Genomic DNA, 23,525 nt, shown 5'->3' on the forward strand with positions numbered 1-23,525 from the left:
AGGAATGCAGGACACTGCAGATTTTCCTGTTCAGAGAAGTAGCACTGCCACCTACTTGGCAAAGCCAAAATCCATAAGCAGGTCACCACTTCCAAGGAAATATTTCTCTGGGTTACAAAGAACAGAGAGAGGTCACTGAGGTCACTTTTTTTCCTGCCTTGCCTCAGTGCTCAGTTTTTACCCAGATTTCAGCTTGCTGGAGGTAATTTCTCTGGGAGGCAGCATTCAGTTATTGCAGGCCACAGGCATTATGTAAACTGCTGTGTACCAGGAGCTGTTCCAAAGGCCAGGCAGGATCCAGACCTTATTCCCTGCTTTGATGGAATGGCTCAAACCAGACCTAGTGTAAAGGGAGCAGCAGCTGATGAACAGCACCAACCAGCACTGAGTCACAGGGGCAGCTGGGGCACCCAGAGCTACAGACCCCAGCAGGCATTTCTGACCTTCAGGGTCATGGCCACCACCTGGAAGATTAGACACAGTCTGAAAATGCATGTCCAGGTCTGAAAATGCACAGAGAAAACCCCAAACATGCAGCTTACCCTGGCTGAGTCCCCACACACCCACCCTTGATGGGGCTCTGAAAGCCACAAGTACCCAAGTCAACAACAACACTTTTGTTGTTGTTGTTTGTTTGCTTTTTTTCCTGAAGAAAAAGTCCACCAAAATAACCCCTTGAGCATTCTGGAGTAATCATGTGGGGGTTTTTTTTGTCATTAATGGCATCAATAAAAAACTACTAAAGGAAAACAGCAGATCAAACTGGCTACTGAGCTGTGACAGTGTGAGACCTCCCATGGGTGGGCTCAATGCCTTCCTGAGCCATGAAAATTCTGTCTGGAGCAGAGAGAAAGTGGCAGGAAAACACTTCAACACAAGAGCCAATTGTGAGCACATGCCCTTGTGCCAAATCCTTGTTCAGAGAAAGCAACAAACCAAAACAGTCCTAGGAAGGTTCTGGTTTTTGAAGAAAAACTCAATCAATCACGAGAAGAAAAACACATAAGACAAAACCAGTTACTGATGACACTTTTTAATTTCTTTTGGTCAGATGTTTTTGAAGTAAAACCAACAGAGTAAGACAGAACTAGAGGACAGGCAGTCATATTTACAGCCACTCAAAACTAAGAGTGTAAAAGCAGAGCTCAGTGGTGAAAGAAGCACAGAAGCATACAAAGAATAGGTGTTTTTGGTTATTATTAGAATTTTATTATATTATCTTGGCTATTAAAAGAATCTGTTGCGTTTTTTGCTGCCCAATTCCAACTCACCAGCTCCCACTCAAAACGACTTGTGATACAAAAAGCGACATTTTTTCTGTTTGTAGACAACAAAACCACCTGCTTTAATTTCCCCAAACCTTACTTAAGAGTCACAGCACAGTTAACACTAATGCTCTATCTTTTACCATTAAATAAAAAATAAAACAGGGAAAATAAAACAGGCAAAGAGAATAAACCAGACTGAGTCAGTGTAATCATTCAGTCGGATTCTGGATGACAATCAGGAAATAGTCTTTATCTGGGGAGGAAACAAAAAGAAAATTATTCTTTCATTGCTGGTATTTGTTCACAGAAACAGTAAATTCCAACATTTTTCACATCTCTCTGATGTGCTGTGGGAACTCCAGAGCCCTGACATTCATTCTCAATGAGCAAAACAGGCTCCAAGCGTCAGGTCATTTATTTTATGAGTTTTACTGAGAAAAACTCTCAGCTTTATAAACTCCACATTCCCAAGGCAGCTGAATTTAACCCAGTTTGTGCCAGCAAACTCAGTAACTGGCACGTGCCACACTGGTGCATGGTGGCCACTGCCCTTCTCTCACAGGCACACTGGGGCTGCAGCTGTTTTTGCTGGAGCAATGCTTATTCCTCTTTCCATCCTGCCTGTGGAAATCTGAGGCTGCCTCAGCACGAACCAGAGCCTGTGCTAAGATCTGCCCTGACCCAAGCCTGCCATGGGGAACTGCCATCCTCTGCTTGGCCTCTCCACCAGCCCCATGCCAGCAGGGAGCGGGCTGAATTCCTGCCACATGAGCGACCTGCACTCACCCCGCTGCTTCCCAGCTTGGAATTCAACAAAATACTGAGGATTTTTCCTGAAAAGAAGGTTGCTGCTGCTGTATACCATGACTCATGATTGTAGCTACAGTGTGCTCTAATACTTTTCCCAGAACTGGAAAGTCAGGACTGTCTTGTTTTATCACTCAGTCCACAGTTCTGAATGGAAATTGCTCCCAGAATGTATTTCTTTCCAAATCCTAGGGTTTTATACTGAAAAATAAAGCATGAGAGGGCACAGCACCCGCTCAAGCATCATCTAATATTTTCTACTTTGATCTACACAAAAAGAGGGAAGGGATTTGCCACATTCAAACATGACAAAGGAAACTTAGGTAAATGATAAAGCTTTCAACTCTCCAGAAAGTAGAGCAGCTTCTTGGAGCGAAGGGATTATCCAATGTGAACACAAGCAGCAGGCAGACTCCTTCCAGGCTGACAGTGTCAGTTTTAAGTGAGAACAATCCTGCTGGATTCCCAGAGTGCTGCTCTCCCCCTGCCCTCTCCTACCTGGAGCAACCATGATTTCGTTTTTCTTGGAGCGGATGCGCAGGAAGGTGAGGTCGTTCTGGGGATCGATGTCCCGCACGGTGCTCCTGGCCTTCATGATGAAGCTGTGCATGAGCCCGGCGTACTGGATGGTGGTGGCATTGTCTATGGTGCTCTTGATGGGAATACCTGCAGCACAGGGACAAACCTCCAGAACCAGCCCTGCACTGGGCACCAGCGGTTGCCACTGCACCAGGGGTCAGGAGTGTCCTCTTTGAAGGCAAGAGGAATACATGAAGAACAACAAAATAGGAAAAAGCTGAAATGTGGGACCACAGGTGTAGGTGAGAACTGTTTACCTCAAGTAGCACTAGTGCTTTACTTTTTAATTTTGAGAGTTAAAAATAGAAATAAATTAAACAAAAATAATCATCTGGAAAAAACGTTGCAGTTTTTTCTCCAGACCGGGGACACTTTTTTACTACAGAAAGGATCCCTTACACCAGTTAACTGATATTGAGCTACACCAGGCTGGGATCAGTCATCATGGAGGACATCAGCTGCTGCACCACACAGCTCCAACATTCAGCCCCTAAGAGGAGGTGCTGGGATCAGTGATTATGGAGGACATCAGCTGCTGCATCACACAGCTCTTAGGGCATTCAGCCCTAAGAGGGGTGCATTCCTGGCAGGTCCCTGGTTCAGTGATAACCAGCCTGGAGGGCAGACACACTGTTCAGCCAGAGCTTTACAGAGCTCCCTTACACTTCAGCCACCCATTAGATGTGTTTTCCCTCCAAAAGCCAGACAAACCCCAGCTCCTGGGTCAGAACACAGCAGCCAAGTACCAAATTCTGCAGGGCAGAACCAGGTGTCTGTTCCAGCGACTGCAGCTGCACAAACCACAAACATAGAGAGCACAAACCACTCAACCATGATAGAAAAGCAGCAAGCAGGAGCCAGGCTGCATGATGTGATCCTCAGTATATTCACATGTAGCTGCTGGCATCTTTTCTAAGGATTACTTCTAGGAAATATTCAATTTTTGGGCTGCTCACAGTGTATTGAGAATGCTCTGAAGATATTGGTCTGTTGAACTCTTCAGAGACTCCACAAAGAGACAACTTGCTGATGAGTTCCACAAGCACTAGACAGTGCTAAAGAACTGGAGCCTGCCAGGCCAGCAGGGTTCTGGACAGGCCCAGCAGCAAGATTTCCATTTTGTGAGAGCCTCAGTGTTACTGATGAAAGTTTGTACAGACTCAGTTTCAAACACTTTCATAATTCAAATATTACAACGCTTTTGCAAATTATTTCATTTCCTAAAATAATAATGTGAGCTTCCAGAAACTGGAAATCAATTTTCTTTTGCAGCCTGACTACTGTCTGCCTCCTTGGGCTGCAGGAAAACCTCTCCTAAAGCCAGACTCTAAGCTAAGTGCAAGTGGTACAAGCAGCAGCCCTCAAAGGGGGTGGTTGGAGTGAGTGATAGGCCAGAAAAGTGAGGCTGACACAGCACCTTCTGAATTCACCACGATGATTCCCTGCACTCCCTTCTGGCTCTGGATTCGCTTCAGTGTTTCCTCCACCTCAGCCTGCAAGACAAAGCAGAAATCAACGCAGGGTTACAGAGTTACAGCTGCTCCTTGCCTCCCACCAACGCTTTAGGATAAAGTGGCTGAACACAAAGCTGCACAGGGATGATTAAAAAGCCACTGCCTACCCTGGTTTATACAGCCAAGTGTCTGTGCTTGGGTGCCACCTTTCTGCATGACCTTTCCAGTTATTTTCCATCTGCCTTCTTCACTCATTTGTGATTATCATCCTGGAACTCCCCTCTCTCCTCCTCCCCAAGCCTCCTGCTGAAGGCTTGCAGTTGGAAGCTGCAGTCAGACTGCTACAATTTAGGTGTCAAACAAAAATCATCTTTGAAAATGGATGTGGAGTTTATGAAAAAAGTAGGAAAAAGATAAATTGTGGGTGCAAGATGACCTTCTCTTTTAGCAAATGAATGCCAAAAGCAATTACAAATAAGAGAAGTGAGGGGAAAAACAATGAATGAACACTCCTTGTTTGTAATTCTGATTTGTGCTGGGATGGCTGCACGGCTGTAACAACTGCCAATGATTTACACCTTAAAAAAGGAAAAATGTAAACACAGGCCAAGGCAATAGTCCTTTGTCTGCTCTATAAAAACCATCAAAAGAGGTTTGCACAACTTTCCTGCTACAAGACACCCATCTAAATATAACTGTGGCATCTATAGTAGGGTGAGAAACCCTCCCACCTGAGCTGATTTCCACAGCTGGATGAGTGTTTGGCATTTTTTATTCCCATTAAAGAAAACAGAAATGGTTTAGGAAGGGAGACCAGAATCACCTGAACCAGGGCAGGTGAGACCTACAAGGGGCATTTGGCCAAGGCTGTGTTCCCTGGACACCCTGAACAGTCCTCTCCACTTCCTCCACAGCAAACGGGCACAAAGATCTCACACACCCTGTTCCCTGGGAACAAACCTCATCCAACAACCAACACAACACAACAAACACCAGCTCAGCCCCAGCACTTTGCTCAGGGTGCTGTTGGTAACACAGCCCGTGGCTCATAAGAGATGGGAGCCTCCAAGCTGGTCTTTATGAAGCCGTAGTGTTCATAAAGTGATCCAGCACAGAAAAATTCAAGTATTTTCAACAGAACTCTTGATTATTTCTGAATGCTGGACTGTTCTCAAATGGAAGTCAAAGGAAATTAAACAAAGAATTAAACGAAAGGGTGTACAAATGCTGGGAAAATATAGTGGAAAAATGTTAAATCTATTAAGAAATTAAGATCTGATTTCCTGCCTTCTTACTAGCACTATTTAAGTCCTGCTTAAACACTTTCCTTCACAGGACCTTAACAAACTTTTTCAGATGCAAAGCAGCATCCATAAAGAAGGATAACAGTTTTAAATTTCCTCTTAACACCTTCAGCTGATCTAACTCACAGGTGGGTGATCTGCTCTGACAGTTCACTGCTGCTGATGAGGGAAGGTCCTGCCCCTCGAATTCATCCTCAAGCCAGTGCAGCTCACCAGACCAAAAAAATAGCACTGAGAACAAAATTACATATTTAATTCATGAAACACACAGACCCCATTTTAATGAAGGGCTGGATGACTGCAAGAGACAGCAGATGGAGGAGGAGAGATGCACTCTAGAAAAGGAGAATAAACACTCCCTCAGCACAATTTTGCTGCTAAATATCCTTTGCTATATGTACAACAGCAGCCTGTATCTTTCTGCTTTCATCTGGAATAACTGAACTGTTAGGTTGGCCTAAAAAATACATCTTATTAGATAATTTCAATATTCCCTCTGGAACTTTGGTCAGCATTTATTTCTTTACAAATTTTGATATACATTTGATCCCAAATTTCATCAACACGCCATAGCCAGCCATACGTCTGAGCAGGGAGAAGCCCCCAATACAATCACAACAGAACAAATACAGCCCCGGTTATTAAACATCCAAAACCAGCCTCTTTTTCCTGACTGCTTCCAGCTTTAGGGCAGTGCCCTGGCAGCCGGAGGAGATGCAGGTTTCGCAGTGAGCGTTCCGCGGCACGGGGCCGGGCTGGGTTCGGCCTCTCCCCGCGGTGACTCAGGGCCGGGCAGAGCCGGGGCAGCCCCGCGGAGGCAGCGCCGGGACCCGCAGCGCTCCCGGCCCGGGGCTGGGGGGAACGGGCGGGACCACCGGGCCCACCCCGCACAAACACGGCCCCGCCCGGGAGCCTGACACAGAACCCGACACGAACCGAACCGAACAGGGCCGGGCGTTCGCAGCCCCCGCAGCGGGGTCTCGCCTTTACCCGGGCCCCGCCCGCGGGGCAGCGCCTGTGCCTGAGGGGAGCCGGGACCGGCACCGAGACCGCCCCGCCCTGCGCCGGCCGCAGGAGCCCCCGAGGCCCGGGGAGACACAGAGACCCCCGAGGGCGGCACAGGGGCCCCGCCCGGACTCCGGACCGGCCTCACCCACCATGATGGAGCCGCCGCCGCCGCCTCCTCCGCCGCCTCCGCCCCGTGTCGGCCCCGGCGCTGCTCCGGAAGCGCTTGGAGCGCGGGGCGGGCCCGCTCCGAGACACAGCCCCGAACCCTCCGAGCCCTCGGAGCCCACACAAATCCCCGCCGAGCTCCCGGGGATGCAGTGGTCCCTGATCCCGCTTTAGGGACATCAGCGTGAAACCCTTCCAGTACCTGAAAGGGACTTACAGGAAAGGTGGGACGAGTCTGTTTACAAGAGCCTGGAGTGGCAGGACAAGTTGGGTTTGGTTCACGTTGAAAGAGAGGAGGTTTAGATTAGAGATTAAGAAGAAATCCTTCCCTGTGAGGGTGGGCAGGCCCTGGCACAGGGTGCTCAGAGAAGCTGTGGCTGCCCCTGCATCCCTGAGAGTGTCCAGGGCCGGGTTGGACACTGGGGCTTGGAGCCACCCGGGGCAGGGGGAGGTGCCCATGGCAGGAGTGAAATGAGATGGCCTTTAAAGTTCCCTTTCACCCAAACCATTCTGTGATTCCATGATAACCGGTGTGCGGAGTTCTTCTCCCCCCAAATGGCCGCAACCCCTCAGATGCTGCCGGAGCCCCCCGGGACAGGGGCAGAGCCACTCCAAGGCACGGAGCACTCTTAAAGCCCGGGGACCTCCCTGCCACAGCCCCGGGATCCGTGTCCCGAGGGTAAAGGTGGGTGCTGCCCCTGCCATGAGAAAGGGAGAGCTCTCTGCTCCCCTGGGGGAAGGACTGGGGATGTCCCACAGTCTTGATGGCAAAACAAAATAACACATCCAAGAACTGCATACCCATAACCCCACCTGTGTTCTACACACACAACAGCAGCAGTTGGGACTTTCCCTCTGACCTCAGGCTCTGCTAGAAGTAAAACAGAGTCCCAGAATGGTTTGGGACCTTTAAAGGCCATCTCATGCCAGGGGCAGGGACACCTACAATTCCAGGTTGCTCCAAGCCCCATCCAGGCTGGCCTTGGACACTTCCAGAGATCCATAGTTTCTCTGGGTGATTTGTGCCAGAGCCTCATGACCCTTACAGGGAAGAATTTCTTCTCAATAACCAATTTAAACCTACTCCCTATCAGTTTGAATGCTCCTTCTTTTGGGACCACAACCCTGGAATCAGCAAACAGACACAGGGCTCACACTGAGCTCCCACAGCGGTCACAGAGAGATGGTATTGGGTGAAATGTAAAACATGTCCTCATAAAATGTTTTTAGATTTTTTTTTCCCTCTGAAAGCCAGGATTTGACACAGCAGGTAAGCTCACTGGCCACTCCAATCTGTCAGAGACTGTATTCTCCTTAAAGAAAACAAGATTTCTCCAATGAGTCCTGTCATTTGTACCCTGCTGGGCTGACAGGCTGAGTACTGAAATTGGATCAGGCATTGCCAGAGATCAGGGGAAAATCCTTCTTTAGGATCCAAGAGATATGGCTGTTTCCTCTTCCAATGGCTGTTTACAGCTCTGCAACCGAATTCAGTTAAATTCTAATCTCTCTTTCCAGTCTAGCAGCGATTTTACAGCTTGGCTACAAGAAGTCATGTGGCCATGGATTGATGTAATTTCTGGTCTGTGCAATGGTAAGATTTGGGCAATAATAAGGATGTGGTGGATAATTTGGGCAATAATAAGCAGCACACAGCTGCCATCAGAAACCCAACCAAACAAGGGTTTGCTTAAACAACCATTCCCATACTGCCATGAACAAAACCTTTCAACACTCCCACCCAAGGCTGGTGCTGATATTAGCACCCTCATCATTAAAGCAAATAGAAAAAAAAAGTGGTGCAGGTGAGATGTACATTTATCATACACTGCACTGTGATTAATTTTTGCCTTTTTAAAATAAACTTCAGATGTATGTGAAATACCCTTGTAGCTGTATACATATAAAACTGCTCAAAGCAGTATCAAATTTTGGGTTTACACAACTTACTAGGATGTTTTTAAGTAGTTCCATTCAAAGCTTGGAGGAAGTGACTCCACACCAACCTCCCTGCTGCAGAAAAAGGCAGTTGTTATTGCACGTACTTGCCTGGCATGGAAAATCTTCCTTGGGATTTGCTGCCCCTGACAAAACTGAGTTAACTGAGCCACTGGGAACAGCTGGGAAAGTCAGCAGAGGAGAACCCAGTGGGAAGGTCTGCAGCAGGGAGAATCACCCTCAGGGAAGGATGATCACTTTAGGGATCATCCAACCAAACTGGACAGAATCAAGTCCCTGAGACAGCATCACAAAATTAACTAGGGTAATTTTGGTTGGAAGAGACTTTTGAGATTATCAAGTCCAGTATTGTATGACCCTAAGACCTGATGGGACATCCCTGTGAGCACTGAGGGAACTGGAACCTCACTGCAAAGCTCATCTCAATCACCTGGCAAAGCCTGTGGCCATCAGGAGAGATCCTCATGACAGCAATAATCTCAATGCCACCTGCCCCTTCAAGGAGGATCAGGGACACTACAAGGCTGGTTGGTCTCACTGGAGCTTCCCCCCCTCCTTTGTGCCACTCTGCCACTCCAAACCCCTTGCAGTGTCATTCCTCACTGTTGGTATCCCTGCACCAGTGCTGCAATGGATGTTACAGCTGTGCCTTCTGCAGAACCTCCCTCCACCCCATCTCCCTCAGGCCTCAGCAGCCTCACAGCACTCACTGGCTCCTCAGGGCAGCATCCACAAGCACTAAAAATCCACAAATTGTGTCCAAAATCTCTTCAATATCCAATCCAATCAACCAGGGTGGATGAGGTGTTGGGAAGAACTGTTCCTGAAGAATCCCAGTGGAAGGACAAGTCCAGACAGCCTGACCCTCACCCCCAGGAGCACACAGACAATTAATTCATTTCCACCTGGATATTCTGTCACACATAAGGAATAAGGACCAGACCACCAGCTCTTTAAGTAGTTTTATAAAAGTATTTGACTTACTGAGATACTGTTACAGTTACCTGAGTATTTGAAATTACAATGCAAGGAAATATTGACAATGAATTTCAGTACAGTATTTTACAATCCAGTGCTGCTGATCCCAGTTTCTACATGAGTTCACTAGAGCACATATACACAAACAGTGATTCTTGGAGAAAATTAAAAGACACCACAAAAAAGGGGGCTGGAGATACCAATATAATAGAGTTGAGATTACAAATCCAGTGCAGCATGTAGTAAAATAAAATTTTTAAAAAAACCCAAAAAAAACCCCTAACCCCCCCAAACAATTTTTTATTTTTCTCAAAATAATAAAAAGGTTGTTTTTTTTTTAAAGACAAGCAACTGGATTAAAAAAACCCCAAACTTCCATACTAGATCAGATAAAGAATGTATTTACTGTGCATGTCATTAGTAAATGAACAGTTCCTGAGCTACTTGTAGCAATAAGGCTTTGTTAATTCTCAGTATTTAATTTTCTCATGGCATTCTCATGAAGGAAAATTCTAAATAAAATTTCTTTTAATACTTGGTAATTAGGATCAACTGACAGTTGCATATGAATGTACATTTGTGACATACTATGAATTTATGCAGCTCAGGTAGCTAAAACAGTTGAAGCAATGGGAGACAAATTAATTAATCTCTGCTGAAAATCTCACTTGTAAATCCAATCCACAAAAACCTGTTATCTGGGATAGCAGCTGCTCTGGGCTCATCCCTGTATTGCTTCACCAGATCCCCAGAAAGAACTGAAAAGTGCACCAGTGGCTTGTATAATTCCTTTTAACTTATACACAACATGCTGTAAAAATTTAACAGATTTGTTAGTATTCACAAGTCAAATGCCTAAGGAATCTAAACTTGTGCCTTCAGAAATATTATCAATGTAATGCTGTAAAGCTGCTTTAATTTTTTTCTATTTGGCCAAATTCAATGTTTCACTGATTATTTTCCCCCCCCTCAATGAATTCTTTATTTGCAATATTTTAAGATCATATCTGGTGCTTGGAATATCCAGCCCCCTTTCTCCCATCCTGGTACAGCAGAAAAGACATATAAACATGCCATTTAAATTAAAGAAACAATGGAATAAGTGGAATCCTGGACATCAAAAATATATACAAGCAGGTATGTTTTTCCTGAACTAAACATTTCAACCATAAAAATATTCAACAGCCAAACCCTATAGAACTAGGGCTAAGGCTATTTCAATTATAACTACTCTTTATTTTAAAAATATAGGGCTGACAGCCTTTTGGGTGATATTTATACATGAACAATAGTTCTAGGTTCCCTACACGAATTGTAAAGCAATATGCAGAACATAGACTATTTTTCATAGCTTAACCTTGCATTATCTTGCTTAATTTAATCTCTCTTGTAAATATGTTAGATAACTACATTTCACTGTAAGAATTAATATAAACAGAAAATATATATAAGGCTTTTATTTTTTCTCATGAGCTGTATACTGTCATAGATCCAAATATTGTGGAAGTTGGCAATTCTCCCAGTTACACCTGAAGGTGAATTCTCACCATCAATGAAACTTTAAATGAGGGGCATTTCTGTATCATCAGCACCTCTCCCCAGGCTTTCCTTCAATTAAGCCTGATAAGTCCCACCCTCCTGCCTTCCCCAAAGCATTTATCACTGAGCCCTGACACACTTGTGAAGTCAGCTAAAACCTGTAGTGTCTTGGTTCTTAGGCCTGAATCAGTTTTTCCCTCTTGCAGTTTAGATGGATAAGACAGCAGGAAAGAAAGACTTTTCCAGACTGAATGTTCCGTGTTTCACTTTCCCACTGTCCTGTTTCAGCTCTGTTATCTGAAAGAGTCTTAAACGCAGCTCCTGCCCCAGTGCTCTGAGCTGCAGGTTTGCTTTACTATGTGCTACATGTTATTTCAAGTGTCACATCTCTCACTGTAGCTACAGCTCATTTCACTGGTGTCTGACTTCCTCCCTTCGGGGGAAGGGAAAGGGCTGACCAGACCCAAAAAGTGCATTCAGTCTAAAGGAGCAGTAAAATGCAAAATGTTATTGTAAACCAGAAAAGAATTAACAGATTCTAAAAGGAAATAGCAGATGTTAATTCAACAGGACCTTGCTACAAAAGTTACTAGCTGTAAGAAGCTTAGGGTGAATTAGCTTAGAAACCTCCCCAAAAACTTGAGTTTCAAACTTTATAGAACTATTTACTGACGCTCCAGCTTCCCAAAAACCTGTAATTCGTGTCTGAACTTTCTAATCCTCTTGGCCTCAGCCAGGCTCACACATCAGTTCATCCACAGAAATGATGAGTAGGATCATTTTTTCAATCCAGTTGTTTTGTGCTTCTTCCTGAGAGCCAAGCGAACTCTTCGGAGCAAAGTGACTGCAACATGTAGGAAAAACACCGAGGGTAATGTCCATTAACACTGCTGACAAACAGCCGGCAAACAGGAACCTCAACGGAATCAGTGCAATCCCAGCTGGGCTTGTCTTTTGCAAAACAAATGAAGTACCACAGTGTTAATATTGATTTCAAAGTTAAAACATGTTACACAGCAAAAGCTCAGAACCCTTCAGAGGGCACAGAGCAGTGTTCCAACAACTTTGGGCAGGTGTCTCTTTTGCTGACAGGAGCAGGATTGGGATAAACCAAAGCGAAGCTATGCCCTGGATTTGTGCCACAGTTTGACATCCCCTTAACAGCAGCTTCAGTCCAGCTGGCATGTGAGCAGACTCCAGGCAAGGAAAAACAGTCTGGCCACACTTGAGTTAGAAAAAGGAGCTTAAGGATTGGAGCTGCTCACGGCATGGAGGGGGATCCAGGCTGGCTCTGGCACTGCTGTTAGGAGGCTTAGGATGCTGCTGCAGCATTGCAGCTACCAATGAACTTCCCAGTGCATCAGTAGCAAAAATGCTACTAAAAGGAAAGACAAAACTATTGTTAAAAATCTGTCAGTCATTAAGGACACATTCTAATTAATGAATGGTAAAACAAAGCAGAGCCTAAAGCTGTATCAAACCTCTACTTCGGCCATTAGTCGCTTGTAGCCACATCGGATTGCGCATTTGATTTCTGAAAGTGCTCAGTAGAAATCCAGAGTTAAGGTGGATAACCTCAGGATAACATCCATTTATTTACACATTAGTACTGTTAAATAAATCCAAGTCATGTCTACTTTACAATGAAGTGTGCAACAAGCAGAAGAAGTGAAGCACATACATCGTGTTGGGTTCACATTCTTCAAGGTGCAAATTTCAGCTACTCTTGACCAAATCCTTCTGTTTCTTCAATTGCAAATAACAGCTTTTCCTTCAACTGCTCATAATTTTTATATGGTGGAAGGTCTAAGCGATTGAAACTGCAAAATAAAAAAAAAAAATATGTACTGAGGAAGAATTTAATAGGAACAAAAAATCCATTATGAATATGGGTGATTAGAATTTTTGCTGTGGAGATCGATACTGGGATTTATACCCTGAGAAAAGCTGACTACTGATATAAATGTATTTGTGAGGGCAGAGGTTAGTATTCAAGTGATAGTTTTCATTAACTTTTCCTAGTTGGAGGAAAACCAACCTCTAGGTGGTTAATTAGAGTCATCATTTTCAATTTGTGTGGTTTCGCCTACCCAAAGAAAAGAGGAGAAGTGACCTTTTCTCTGGAAGTGTGTGAATGTGGCTATTTTACTAAGGAGTGCAGTGATAACAAAAGATAGTCCCAACCTAGTTAGATACTACAGGTAATGACTTTAATTTTCAGTAATATATTACACAAATCCATGGAATTCCCAGTGGAATCTATTCCATGCCACAAGAGCTTTTCAGAAGTTCAGCTATCATTTAACAACAGAGTTCACTGGTGTAATTTGTGTTTGCTTTCACAGAGTCTCAACCATTTCAGCATATTACCCATTTACTAAAATGTCACAGCAGACTGTGGTCACCAAAACCAGACAAATAGCAATATTCTGATTTGTTATGTACTCACCAGGTATGACTTCTGGGTAACCAGTTTTCCTTTCCAACTTTTTCGATACAGAATTTTTGGGGTCCATTGCTCCCTGTAACAAATTCCAATAGACAAGGCATAGTCCAGCTACCTTTCTATCACTGTAACACACCTGAAGCATGCAAGGCTTAAATAAAGACAGGATTACACTTATTTGCATAGAGAAGGGACATTTGTCTCACTCTACAGCTCTGCCTGGATCAAAGTCTACATGTGGAGAAATGCATCAATCTGAAGTGAATTTAAAGTGCAATAAATAGGTGTAAACATTCCTTCCATCTCTTTCCATCATAGCTCAAGTAGATGCATGGCTTACAAAACAGCATTTAATATAAAACTTATTAAAAATGCCATAAATATATAATTAGGTTCTTTTTAGAAGTGTATCTCCTGCATTAGAAGGGTTATTAATACATACCCATGAGGTCAGCAAATCCTCCCACTGGCAATCTGCAAGTTCCAGTCACAAACTGCAAGAGTCTCATCCTCTTCTCATTATCTATTTCTTTCACAAACTGAAAAACAGTAATGGAAATAAACATTTAGGGATAGATTCAAACTTCAGATTTTTACATCATCACCATCCACAGATGAACAGTAATGCTGGGAACAGCTGGGTTAGCAGTAACAGTTTCTATCTGCACTCTGCAGGTGTGCTCAGTGTTCTGACCACTGTTCAATGAGCTGTGCTCTCTAGCTTCTGGTCTGAGGATAGAGCAAAATCTGCAAACCTGCCAGAACCACACAATCTGCCTGCTGGTCCTGGTGTAGTGCCTGTAGATGGTGTGTCTCTGCCAGTCATTCAGGTCAATTTCTTGCATTCCACAGAGAAGCACCTTTGGGGCAGAAAAAGGGAAATAAGCAGAGGAGTACAAATTTCCACTTTCCTTCTGTGACCTCACACACAGCAAAAGAGAACAACTGGACCCCCCCTTAGCAGCATCTGCAAAAATAGTGCACAAGGTTTTAATTTTAAACTTCATTCAAAACCTCTATAAACAACAACTGATGATGAAGTGGTTCAAAGACTGGTTCATGAAGTGTGTTTGGAGAGGTAACAAATTAGAGAGCATCTCTGTTGTGAAAAATGGAGTAATTGTTTGCAATTTTAGGAATAAATTCTCCCCTGTGAGGGTGGGGAGGGCCTGGCACAGGGTGCCCAGAGCAGCTGTGGCTGCCCCTGGATCCCTGGAAGTGTCCAAGGCCAGGCTGGAGAGGGCTTGGAGCACCCTGGGACAGTGGAAGGTGTCTCTGCATATGGAAGGGAGCTGGAACAAGATTATTTAAGATCCCAATCCAAACCATTCTGCGATTCTATTCAAGCCAGTTCATCTTTGCCCAGCCATACAGTTCTTCACTAGGGATGGGATATTTTGTTTTGATGGCTTTACTTTTCAAACTGAACAGATGATTCAGAAAGTGTAACGTTGAGTGATCAAACCCAAACCAAGAACTTGGCTCAATCTATATGGAACCATCCATTGCATATCTGGCTTTCTCTCTCAGTCTGTCAAGTTACTCATTCTTTGAACACAGGCAAATCAAAGAATCACAAAAACAAAGTAAGAAATTTCTGCTGACAGAATCTTGGCATTTAGAAACATCTAAGTTGGCTGCTAAGAGCAAAGTTAAGGAAAACACATTAATCTAATACTATTCCATGAAGTTTCCCCCATATTCCCTATAAAACAGTTGTCAGCCTCAATGAGTTCTGCTCTTCAGATGTACTGACTGGAGTTTATTTTATGTGTAATGACTTGGATCCAGCAATAGCCAAGCAATCCTTTACCTCCAGTTCCTTTGCATCAAAATACTGCAAATACTGTTGTGGCAGTATTTCATTGAAGCCTTCAAAGAAAGCCTGTGTCTGCTCCTCAACACCTCGGGACAGTCTCCATTCTGCCACTAGCCTGGAAAAGAAGACACACCAAGATCATTTAAATGGCTCATGCTAACCCCAAGTCCACATCTTTACCTATTTTGAGATGAACTGTAAGCTAAGTTAAAAAAAACATGGAAAGTCTGGAAAGTTCTGGGGATAGAGCACCATATAATTTTATCAGCAGCCTTTACTCTTTGCAAATGATTGCATTTTTTCTCTAAATTACCCTAAGTGTTCAACTGTTCTGCTACAGAAGTATTTTGGACTCAAAGAGGAGGCAGCATCTCTTCACTGATTACATTAATGAGAGCACAGCAGTCCTGAGGTGTTTGAAGGTTTTGTCTGATATTCTCCCCAGAAATCTCAGTTGTTATCCATGACAAGGTAAAAAACAAGTCAAGTTGTACTGGTGAAGAGCAGCAGGACTGCCAGCTTACCAAGCAGTGACTATGTCCATTTGGAAAGTTCCATATTTGTTTCTGTTAATCATGAAACTTTGCTCTGTGGCAGAAACTCCACTCTCCATTAATAAAATGGTGAAAAGCAGGCAGGAGACCCGGAGAACCTGAACCCAGGGAGAAGCAGATATTATGCTGAATTCAAGCCTAACCTATCAGGAGCACTGGATTCTAAAGGAGAGGTGGCTACTTCTCATTTTAGTCCTAGAAACTTGGGGGACTTGAAGCAGGACTTGGAGTAAGGTAAAAGAATCTGAATGAAACTGTAATCCAAGCTCTCCCTGGGTTCCTAGGAACTAGAGAAGAATGATTTCCTGCAGATCCTCCCTCCTGCCAAACGCCAGCATGTTTCTGGTGCAAGCACCACCTCTTTTGTGAATCACTGAAATGTCTGCAGATTTCTCATGCAGATGAAAACAGAGCCCATTCCCAACTCCCTCCCCCTGCCCATGGAAAAGCCTTCACAGAACACATTGTAACAAAGAGGAAAATTCTCTATGATTCAGTTTAGTTTGGGCCTGCAATGTGTGACAGCTCTTTTTGCAAGCACATCCTCCAAGCTTTTATGTTGAAGTTCACACCTTAAATCAGAGCTGCTGTAGTGCTGCACACTGAGGAAAAAGGGGATATTTCAGGACAAAGCAGGTCTCTGTTCACATGTTTATTCCTTAATCACTCTTATGCTCCTTCACTCTTAATCTACTGCTTTAAAACATTTTGGTGCTGCAAATATGATCTTTATGACAATACAACCTATGACATCATTCAAAACACTGTTACAACTACAAGACCAGTTCACATAAAACTAATAGCAATTCCAAGTATCTTTGAAAAATAACAATCTTCACAATAAACCCAAAAAGGTTCTCAAAAAAAGCCCAACAAAAAAACAACCTCTCAAAACCCCACATGAACCAGAAATGGCTGGCTAGAACATCAGCAGGCTATAAAGCAATATAATTACAGTAATAAACAGATGTAACATTTCATTAAATATATGACAGCCACAACTCTTGTCATGGTATTCTGCAAAACTGAGATAACTCTAGGAAAAAAAGCGGACTTTCTTCTAATCATGATCTTTAGGAAAAGTGGATTTTAGAAACTTATTTCTATCAATATTCCTCTTTCAAATATGGGATCCAAACACTTGCCACTTGTTGCCAGCATCAGCAATTTCTCAGCAATGCTTTAGATGACACAGACAGTCTTTTGTTGCTAGAACTCAAAGAAAGAAAATGACAGAGTATTTTAAAGTCTTCACTTATTCTTACCTGATGTAGTCTTCTTTATTTTCTTCTGTGACCAGAATGTTGCTACCATTTGGCTTCAAATCATGGCTTTTGATTTCACCTAGTATTTCTTTATCAACAGAAAAAAACATTTCCAAGCCACATTCTTCAATATCATTCTCTCTGGAAGGCAAAAAAATACAGTTTTAAATAACTGTGTTGAGAACTTGCACACAGCAGAGGAGATGGGTATGAAGAACCTAAAGGTAGAAGGTTTGGAGTTAAATAGTCAAGATAAGGAAATGTTCTTTTCACAGTAATTATGGCCTTGCCAGAAGTCCTGGAGTTTATATGTTGATTTATGCTTTTGGAAAGTGAAGAACTGCCCATACAGAGGTTTTGATGATGGTTTTCCTCCAAAATCAAGTGCAAAATCCAGATATTTATCCTGACCTATAACACAGCAATGCCAGTCTTGAAAACGTGGCTGTGGTTTATTGAGCCCCATGATGCAACTGCACTTCTGAACTTCATCTTTCCAAAATGTACAGTACTGCATGAAACCTTGGGTGAGGAGGGAAGGCTTCAGATGAAAGGCTGATTTTATTTCATCATCCATCCCTTTTAAAATGAAAGCTACACACTCTAGCTCAGTTTGGGCACTGAGGTTTGGCAGGTGACCTCTGAAAGTCTCCTTCCAAACTCAGCCAATCTTTGAAATCCTCAGACTTGTGGGAATGAGAAAAACAGTCCCCTGATACAAGTGCCAAGGAATGCTTCCTGCAAAGTTATAAAATTTGCTTTTTTGTGAGGAACAAAATTATGTCTGTCCTGACAGCCACGGCTCTTCTCCCCTGCAAATGTGCAGTCCTTTCCTCAGGGGTACCTCCAGCAGCACTACAGAAAAGCAGGCCCAGTACACCGAAGTTTGGCTCTGGACTGAGAGGACTCTGCAGCCCTTGGAGTTCTGAAGCCTTTTCTCCAATTTTCACATCCTTAAGTGATTTTTCAAAGGGGGAAAGCCTTTTCTGCACTCCAGCCTAGATCTCTATCACTACAGAAATGGCTTTGAATTAAAATGAAGGCACATTGAGTACAGGATATACTACTCTGAAAACCCAACAAAATTCCTATCTCAATTCTTACACATCTCATGCTGCTTTCTCTGCTCCTCAGTATTTAATATGAACCTTCCAAGAATCACCACTACAGATGAAAATCTTGGCTTTTCTATTTAGTTTTGCATTTCAAAACCCAATCTATTCTCACACCTTCTATGAAGTTTTCAAACCGTGTTAAGAACTATTCTTAGTGTGATTCCTAAGTGAAATGTTTTGTCTCTAGTCACAAGAAAGACTAATTTTTCTGCAAAATTGGTTTTATTATAGCTGAAGAAAAAAGGTTACTCAGTTTGCCTTTTTCTTCTAATATATTCGTTAATATTTTTAACTGAAAGAAAAAAAATCTGTGTTACTGAAATAAATGGTGCATATCAACCACAGATTAAAAGATGTGGCATCCTCCTATGAAAAAATCAGTACAAAATTACAACACTTTAGATCGAAGGGGCTTTAAAATTTTTTTCTTAAAATATCTGTAATACATAATTCCAAAATAATTGTGGTCTAGATACTCCACATCCTTTTTACTTGCTAGTCTCTGGAGAGGAATTTGCAAAAAGAGTGGAAGAGGAGGACTCCACAAGAGCAGGGACAGAGAGGTGCCTGAGCATGCAGACATGGAAGGCTGCAGGTAGGAATGGTCTGGAATCATTAAGCTTGGGGCAAAAATACCAGGACAGCCAGAACTTCTTTAAAGCATTAAATCTTCAATATCAACCTTGAAGTCAAATTGCAAGTGTGACTAACAGAAGAACTGTGTGGTAGTAAATAATAAACTACATTTGTTACCTTCATCTTCTTGTAGCACTACACATTCTGTTTTCTAACTAAACCAGTAATAGAGAAACATTAAATGGGTATTTCCTGATTTCTTTTTATCAGTTATCTGAAAAATCTCAGTCAAATTTACTCAAGCCATTTTATTTGTAACCACATTCAACACTGCCAGATCTGTATGTTTAACTGGAATTAGTAACAGCCAATAATAACACAACACAAGATGCTGCACGGAATATTCAATGGACCAGAAAAGCTCTGCATGAACAAATCACTCTTTGTGTATCTAAACTCACAGTAAAAATTCCATACTGCTCGGCAATGTTAGATTATGTTCTTCTGTGGGGTTGTTAGTAAGAGATTTACATCTACTTCCTGGCAGAAGTGAAAACCAAAAACATTGTATTGCTATTTCAAGAACAAAACAAAGTCAAACTCACTTTACCCAGATGAGAGAGTTGTAAAACTCTGGGTCAACAGATTCTAAATCCTTGAGTCCTACTGCCTTGTTTAGGATACGTTTATAGAATGGCAGAGAGAAACCAGTGTCAATGAACTTCCCATGGAACAAAGCCTGAGGAACACAAAAACAGACAAAATAATGCAAAGGATGCTTCAGTTCTTAATATGACAACATTCTGTTCTGTGTGCCCATGAAATCTGACAGCCAAAGAATTAAACCAACTCGAGTACCATCACTGTCAATATGCTGAAGTAGCTTATACCAACAGGAGTTATAGCCAAAATACCTGATCAGCTCAAACATGGATTTTTATCATTACCCATCTGATGGCACAGTATTTACTTACAGGAAAATTACAGGACAGATCTGTTTCCTGCTTTAGGACATACCATGGCAATGAACCTCCCGATGAATCTGAAGTATTTCAGGTGGTCTGGGTTGATGTAAGAGGCTGGGTTTATCTGTAAGCAGTAGTTATCTTTCCCTGCATATTCAAACAGGCAATACATGGGGTTCAAGACTTCATGTGACAACAGAAAGAACCACTCCCTGAAATCACACAAACAATAAAAACACATTTCAGAATAAATCACAGCAGAAATTACTGTAGCTAACTCATGTTGACTCAGGCCCTTGTTGGGCCTCCTTTCCCAGAGAGCAGCTGACCTACACTGACACCAAAGGGAAACTACAGCAAATTACAAATTAAAATGCAAAGTTGCAATGATACACTACTGTCAGTGGCTTGGATAAAACCCACTCTTATCTAAATGAGCACATAACAAGTGTACCCCTGATCTAAACATCCAAGGCTGGGAAAGCCAATTAACATATGCACTGCTCAGTTACATTCCAGTCAAGACTTTGTATTTAAATGTAGATTTCTGTTCACTTTTTCAATAAACTTTACTTTGACATTAACAGTTGGGTCAAAGGGTGACTTTAATTCAGTAAATTGCATCTCTTTAATCATGGAGATGATTAAGTAACTCCTAATGCAAGCTGAAAATCATTTTACATAGTTTTAAGACATGCAAACATCTTGCAGAACTGCCTTCCTCAGATGTTCCAAGCTAAGGAATAAACTTCACTCCTATTGTGAAAGCACTGCAGTAAGTACTCTGGGGAAGCCTTCACATCACCACCAGCAGAAAAAGTTATTATCTGCCATTTCAGTGTAGTTTACCTTGCCACACCTCCATAATCTAAACCTTCTTCACCAGGGAAAATAACCCATAAACGTCTCCGGAGATCCTGAGGGCTGAAGCTCATTATCTTAGTGAAAGAAAAACAATCAATTATTTTTAAGAAAACAGCCATAAGCACTGGTTCGAATTATTACTATTTTCTAACAAGCATTTAATAATTTGGAAAAATTTTAATCAGGGTCTATAGACCTTAACAAAACCTTAATATTTTAACCTTAGGTCTAGAGAGATTAGTAAGAATTTCTCTCCTAATAATGCAAATAGAATTAATAATTTTTGTGTAAAAAAAAAAATCATTTCAAGACAACCAGACTCAGATCAACTTAATATATTGTTTGTATGTAGACCATGCTAGTACAACACATTGTGATGAAAAGTGCATAAACATAAGCACAACACAAAAACATCCTGAGAATGGGGTGCTGCTCCGCCCCAGCAGTCTCCTCAAAATCAACTCAGATTTTAAATCATTCTGAGGGGGGGAAAAAAAACCAAAATCACCTTTGTCAGATAAATCAGTGCCAGAATGACATATATTAGCATGATCTTGTAAGTGTGAATGCAGCCTATTAAATTAATATTTTTTTGTTAGTCTAACTTAAAGTAACAACAGCAAGATATCAAAGGTTCAAAAATTACATGTGAGAATAAATTTAATAGCACTACTTTTCATACCCATTACTCCCATGTTTTAACACAATACCTGCTGAAATGAGTCCTCAAATAACGTTTTCCTGCTCACTGTGATCTTTATATGCTGTGGCATTGCAAGTTGCTGAAAGGAAATGTTTTAGATGTGAAGGGTACAATCACTTAAAGTTCCCACTACTCAGTTTGGACTGCTATTTGCTGTATACATTAAAAAGGACAGTTCAATTCCATCAATCAATATAAAACAAATCCAGCAATCAAGGTATCTAAATTGTCATTTAATCCAAGAATAAATTGGTTCCAATACTGCTATCTACAGTGACATGAACACACCTCCAGATGCTGCTCAGAACAGGTTAAATATTGCACTCCTACAAGATACTGGAGAACATGAAGATCAATAACATGTCCCAGCTGAAGAAGGCTTTCTACCCCAGAATTGATGAGACACATGAAGAACCTCTCCTATAAGAAAAGGCTGAAACAATTGGGATTGTTCAGCCTGGAGAAACTTCAGGGTGACCTAACTGTGGCCTTCAGTACCTGGAAGGCACCAACAAGAAAGATGGAGAGAGACTACTGACAAAGGCCTGGACAGGACACAGGGAATGGCTTCCCACTGCCAGAGGCAGGGTTAAGAGGGATATTGGATTTTGGGAAGGAATTCCCACACCTGTGAGGGTGGGCAGGCCCTGGCACAGAGTACCCAGAGCAGCTGTGGCTGCCCCTGGATCTCTGGAAGTGTCCAAGGCCAGGTTGGACAAGGCTTGGAGCACCCTGGGCTAGTGGAAGGTGTCCCTGCCCATGGCAGAGGGTTGGAATGAGATGATCTTTAAGGTCCTTTACAACTCAAACCATTCTGTGATTCTATTAATTTAATAAAAATTAAAATATTCAGGCTCTACTGCACAAAATTCCAAGTGAAAAACGAGGCTAGTCTCTGCATTATTTTCAAAGGACAATTCAGTTACTCTTGAAAACTGGAACATTGAAACCAAAAACTTTTTCCCTAAACATCAAGTTACTTCATCTCTTGATATAAGGAGCTTAGAGGCCCAAGACTGATACACTGAATTTGATATGATGTTAGAGCACCCTATGTGCACCACAGCATATTCCTCAGTGCTTAGACATATCTGTTGTGCTGCAAATGCCCTGCCTTTCCTGCCAGAAGTGGGTATTCCTATAGAAAGCAGATGTTGTATTAACTCTAAAAAAAAACTGTGCCTCCATATATTCCTGTATTAACTGCAGCAAGACAAGACTATTCAGAAACCCACCACTTAAAAAAAAAGTAGGGAAATTGATGCTTTCCCTTATTCTAAAACATTTCAAAGCCAAAAGTTACATCACTTTAAAGCTTACATGAGATTATACATTTCCTGCATTTACTCCCTCTTAATTTAACTCACTTTTAACTTTAGAGTAGTTTGATTCCCTTTACTGGAAGGCACTGAAGAAGGCATTGAAAGTGTGTAAGCAAAACCAAAATGCAAGCAAATATTGCAAAAAAAAGAATCCATACCTGACACCAGAATCTGAAATAATGGACCTTGGCCTTGAAATCACGCACATAAGCTATCTGGGGTCCATTGTCTCTGCAAACAAAAGGAAGAAAATAATGAATTTCCAAGTGTTTTTGTAACTGAAGTAAAAGCCTGCAGATGTATTAGTTATGCAGCTGTATGGTCTAGCTGGCTATCTAGTCACATTTTTTGATTTTGGGGTGTAATTTCTTGTTTTTAAACTAAAAAGAAAAATCTTCATTTGTAAACTGTGGAATGCTTAACAGTACATTTAAAACACTACCTGAACATAACTGTAAAAAAAGATTCTAACAATAAAGAAGGGACGACATTCAGTTAACTTGGGAGGTAAATTCTGGTTTCAACTTCATTCTGGTTCCTAAAAAAAAAATCAGAAAAAGAAGAGGTTGGGTCTCTTTTAAAAAGAGAAGGAAGGGATTTGGTCATCAACAAAACAGATGCAGCTCCTCCACTACTCTCAAATCTCACACATTACATGGCAAGAAAGATTCTGCAGTGTTTAGAACTCTGGCTTCTTCAGGGACTTTTAGTGCCTGAAAAATCCCAGGTAATTAAGAAGCACTGCTCCATGTAAACCTTCCTGCCTAATAATGTAGTAAGAAGCAAAAAATAAATATTTAAAAAATATTTTTTAAATGATTTGTGCTAAACTTGA

The 23,525-nt window shown here is 42.2% G+C and overlaps 2 protein-coding genes across 2 annotated transcripts in view; both read right to left on the reverse strand.

The window, feature by feature from the left end:
* Nucleotides 1-1,005: 1,005 nt before the first annotated feature.
* Nucleotides 1,006-6,765, reverse strand: DYNLRB1 (dynein light chain roadblock-type 1). The gene is given in 5 exon segments (XM_058814781.1): nucleotides 1,006-1,521; nucleotides 2,574-2,741; nucleotides 4,072-4,147; nucleotides 6,570-6,683; nucleotides 6,685-6,765. Coding segments are annotated over 5 exon segments (483 nt in total). The 3' UTR covers nucleotides 1,006-1,477.
* Nucleotides 6,766-9,509: 2,744 nt separating this feature from the next.
* The window catches only part of ITCH (itchy E3 ubiquitin protein ligase), a 57,805-nt gene continuing 43,789 nt past the window's right edge, over nucleotides 9,510-23,525 (reverse strand). Inside the window, exons 14-25 of the mRNA XM_058814494.1 lie at nucleotides 22,849-22,921; nucleotides 21,376-21,447; nucleotides 20,651-20,739; nucleotides 19,854-20,013; nucleotides 19,442-19,575; nucleotides 17,146-17,286; nucleotides 15,321-15,441; nucleotides 14,263-14,367; nucleotides 13,950-14,046; nucleotides 13,511-13,583; nucleotides 12,743-12,881; nucleotides 9,510-12,012 (exon numbers count right to left, since the gene is read on the reverse strand). Coding sequence (XP_058670477.1) covers nucleotides 12,782-12,881; nucleotides 13,511-13,583; nucleotides 13,950-14,046; nucleotides 14,263-14,367; nucleotides 15,321-15,441; nucleotides 17,146-17,286; nucleotides 19,442-19,575; nucleotides 19,854-20,013; nucleotides 20,651-20,739; nucleotides 21,376-21,447; nucleotides 22,849-22,921 — 1,165 coding nt within the window. The 3' untranslated portion in view covers nucleotides 9,510-12,012; nucleotides 12,743-12,781. The remainder of the gene's footprint in view (nucleotides 12,013-12,742; nucleotides 12,882-13,510; nucleotides 13,584-13,949; nucleotides 14,047-14,262; nucleotides 14,368-15,320; nucleotides 15,442-17,145; nucleotides 17,287-19,441; nucleotides 19,576-19,853; nucleotides 20,014-20,650; nucleotides 20,740-21,375; nucleotides 21,448-22,848; nucleotides 22,922-23,525) is intronic.

Source organism: Ammospiza caudacuta, chromosome 15 (assembly GCF_027887145.1).
Source record: "Ammospiza caudacuta isolate bAmmCau1 chromosome 15, bAmmCau1.pri, whole genome shotgun sequence".
Lineage (NCBI taxonomy): Eukaryota > Metazoa > Chordata > Aves > Passeriformes > Passerellidae > Ammospiza > Ammospiza caudacuta.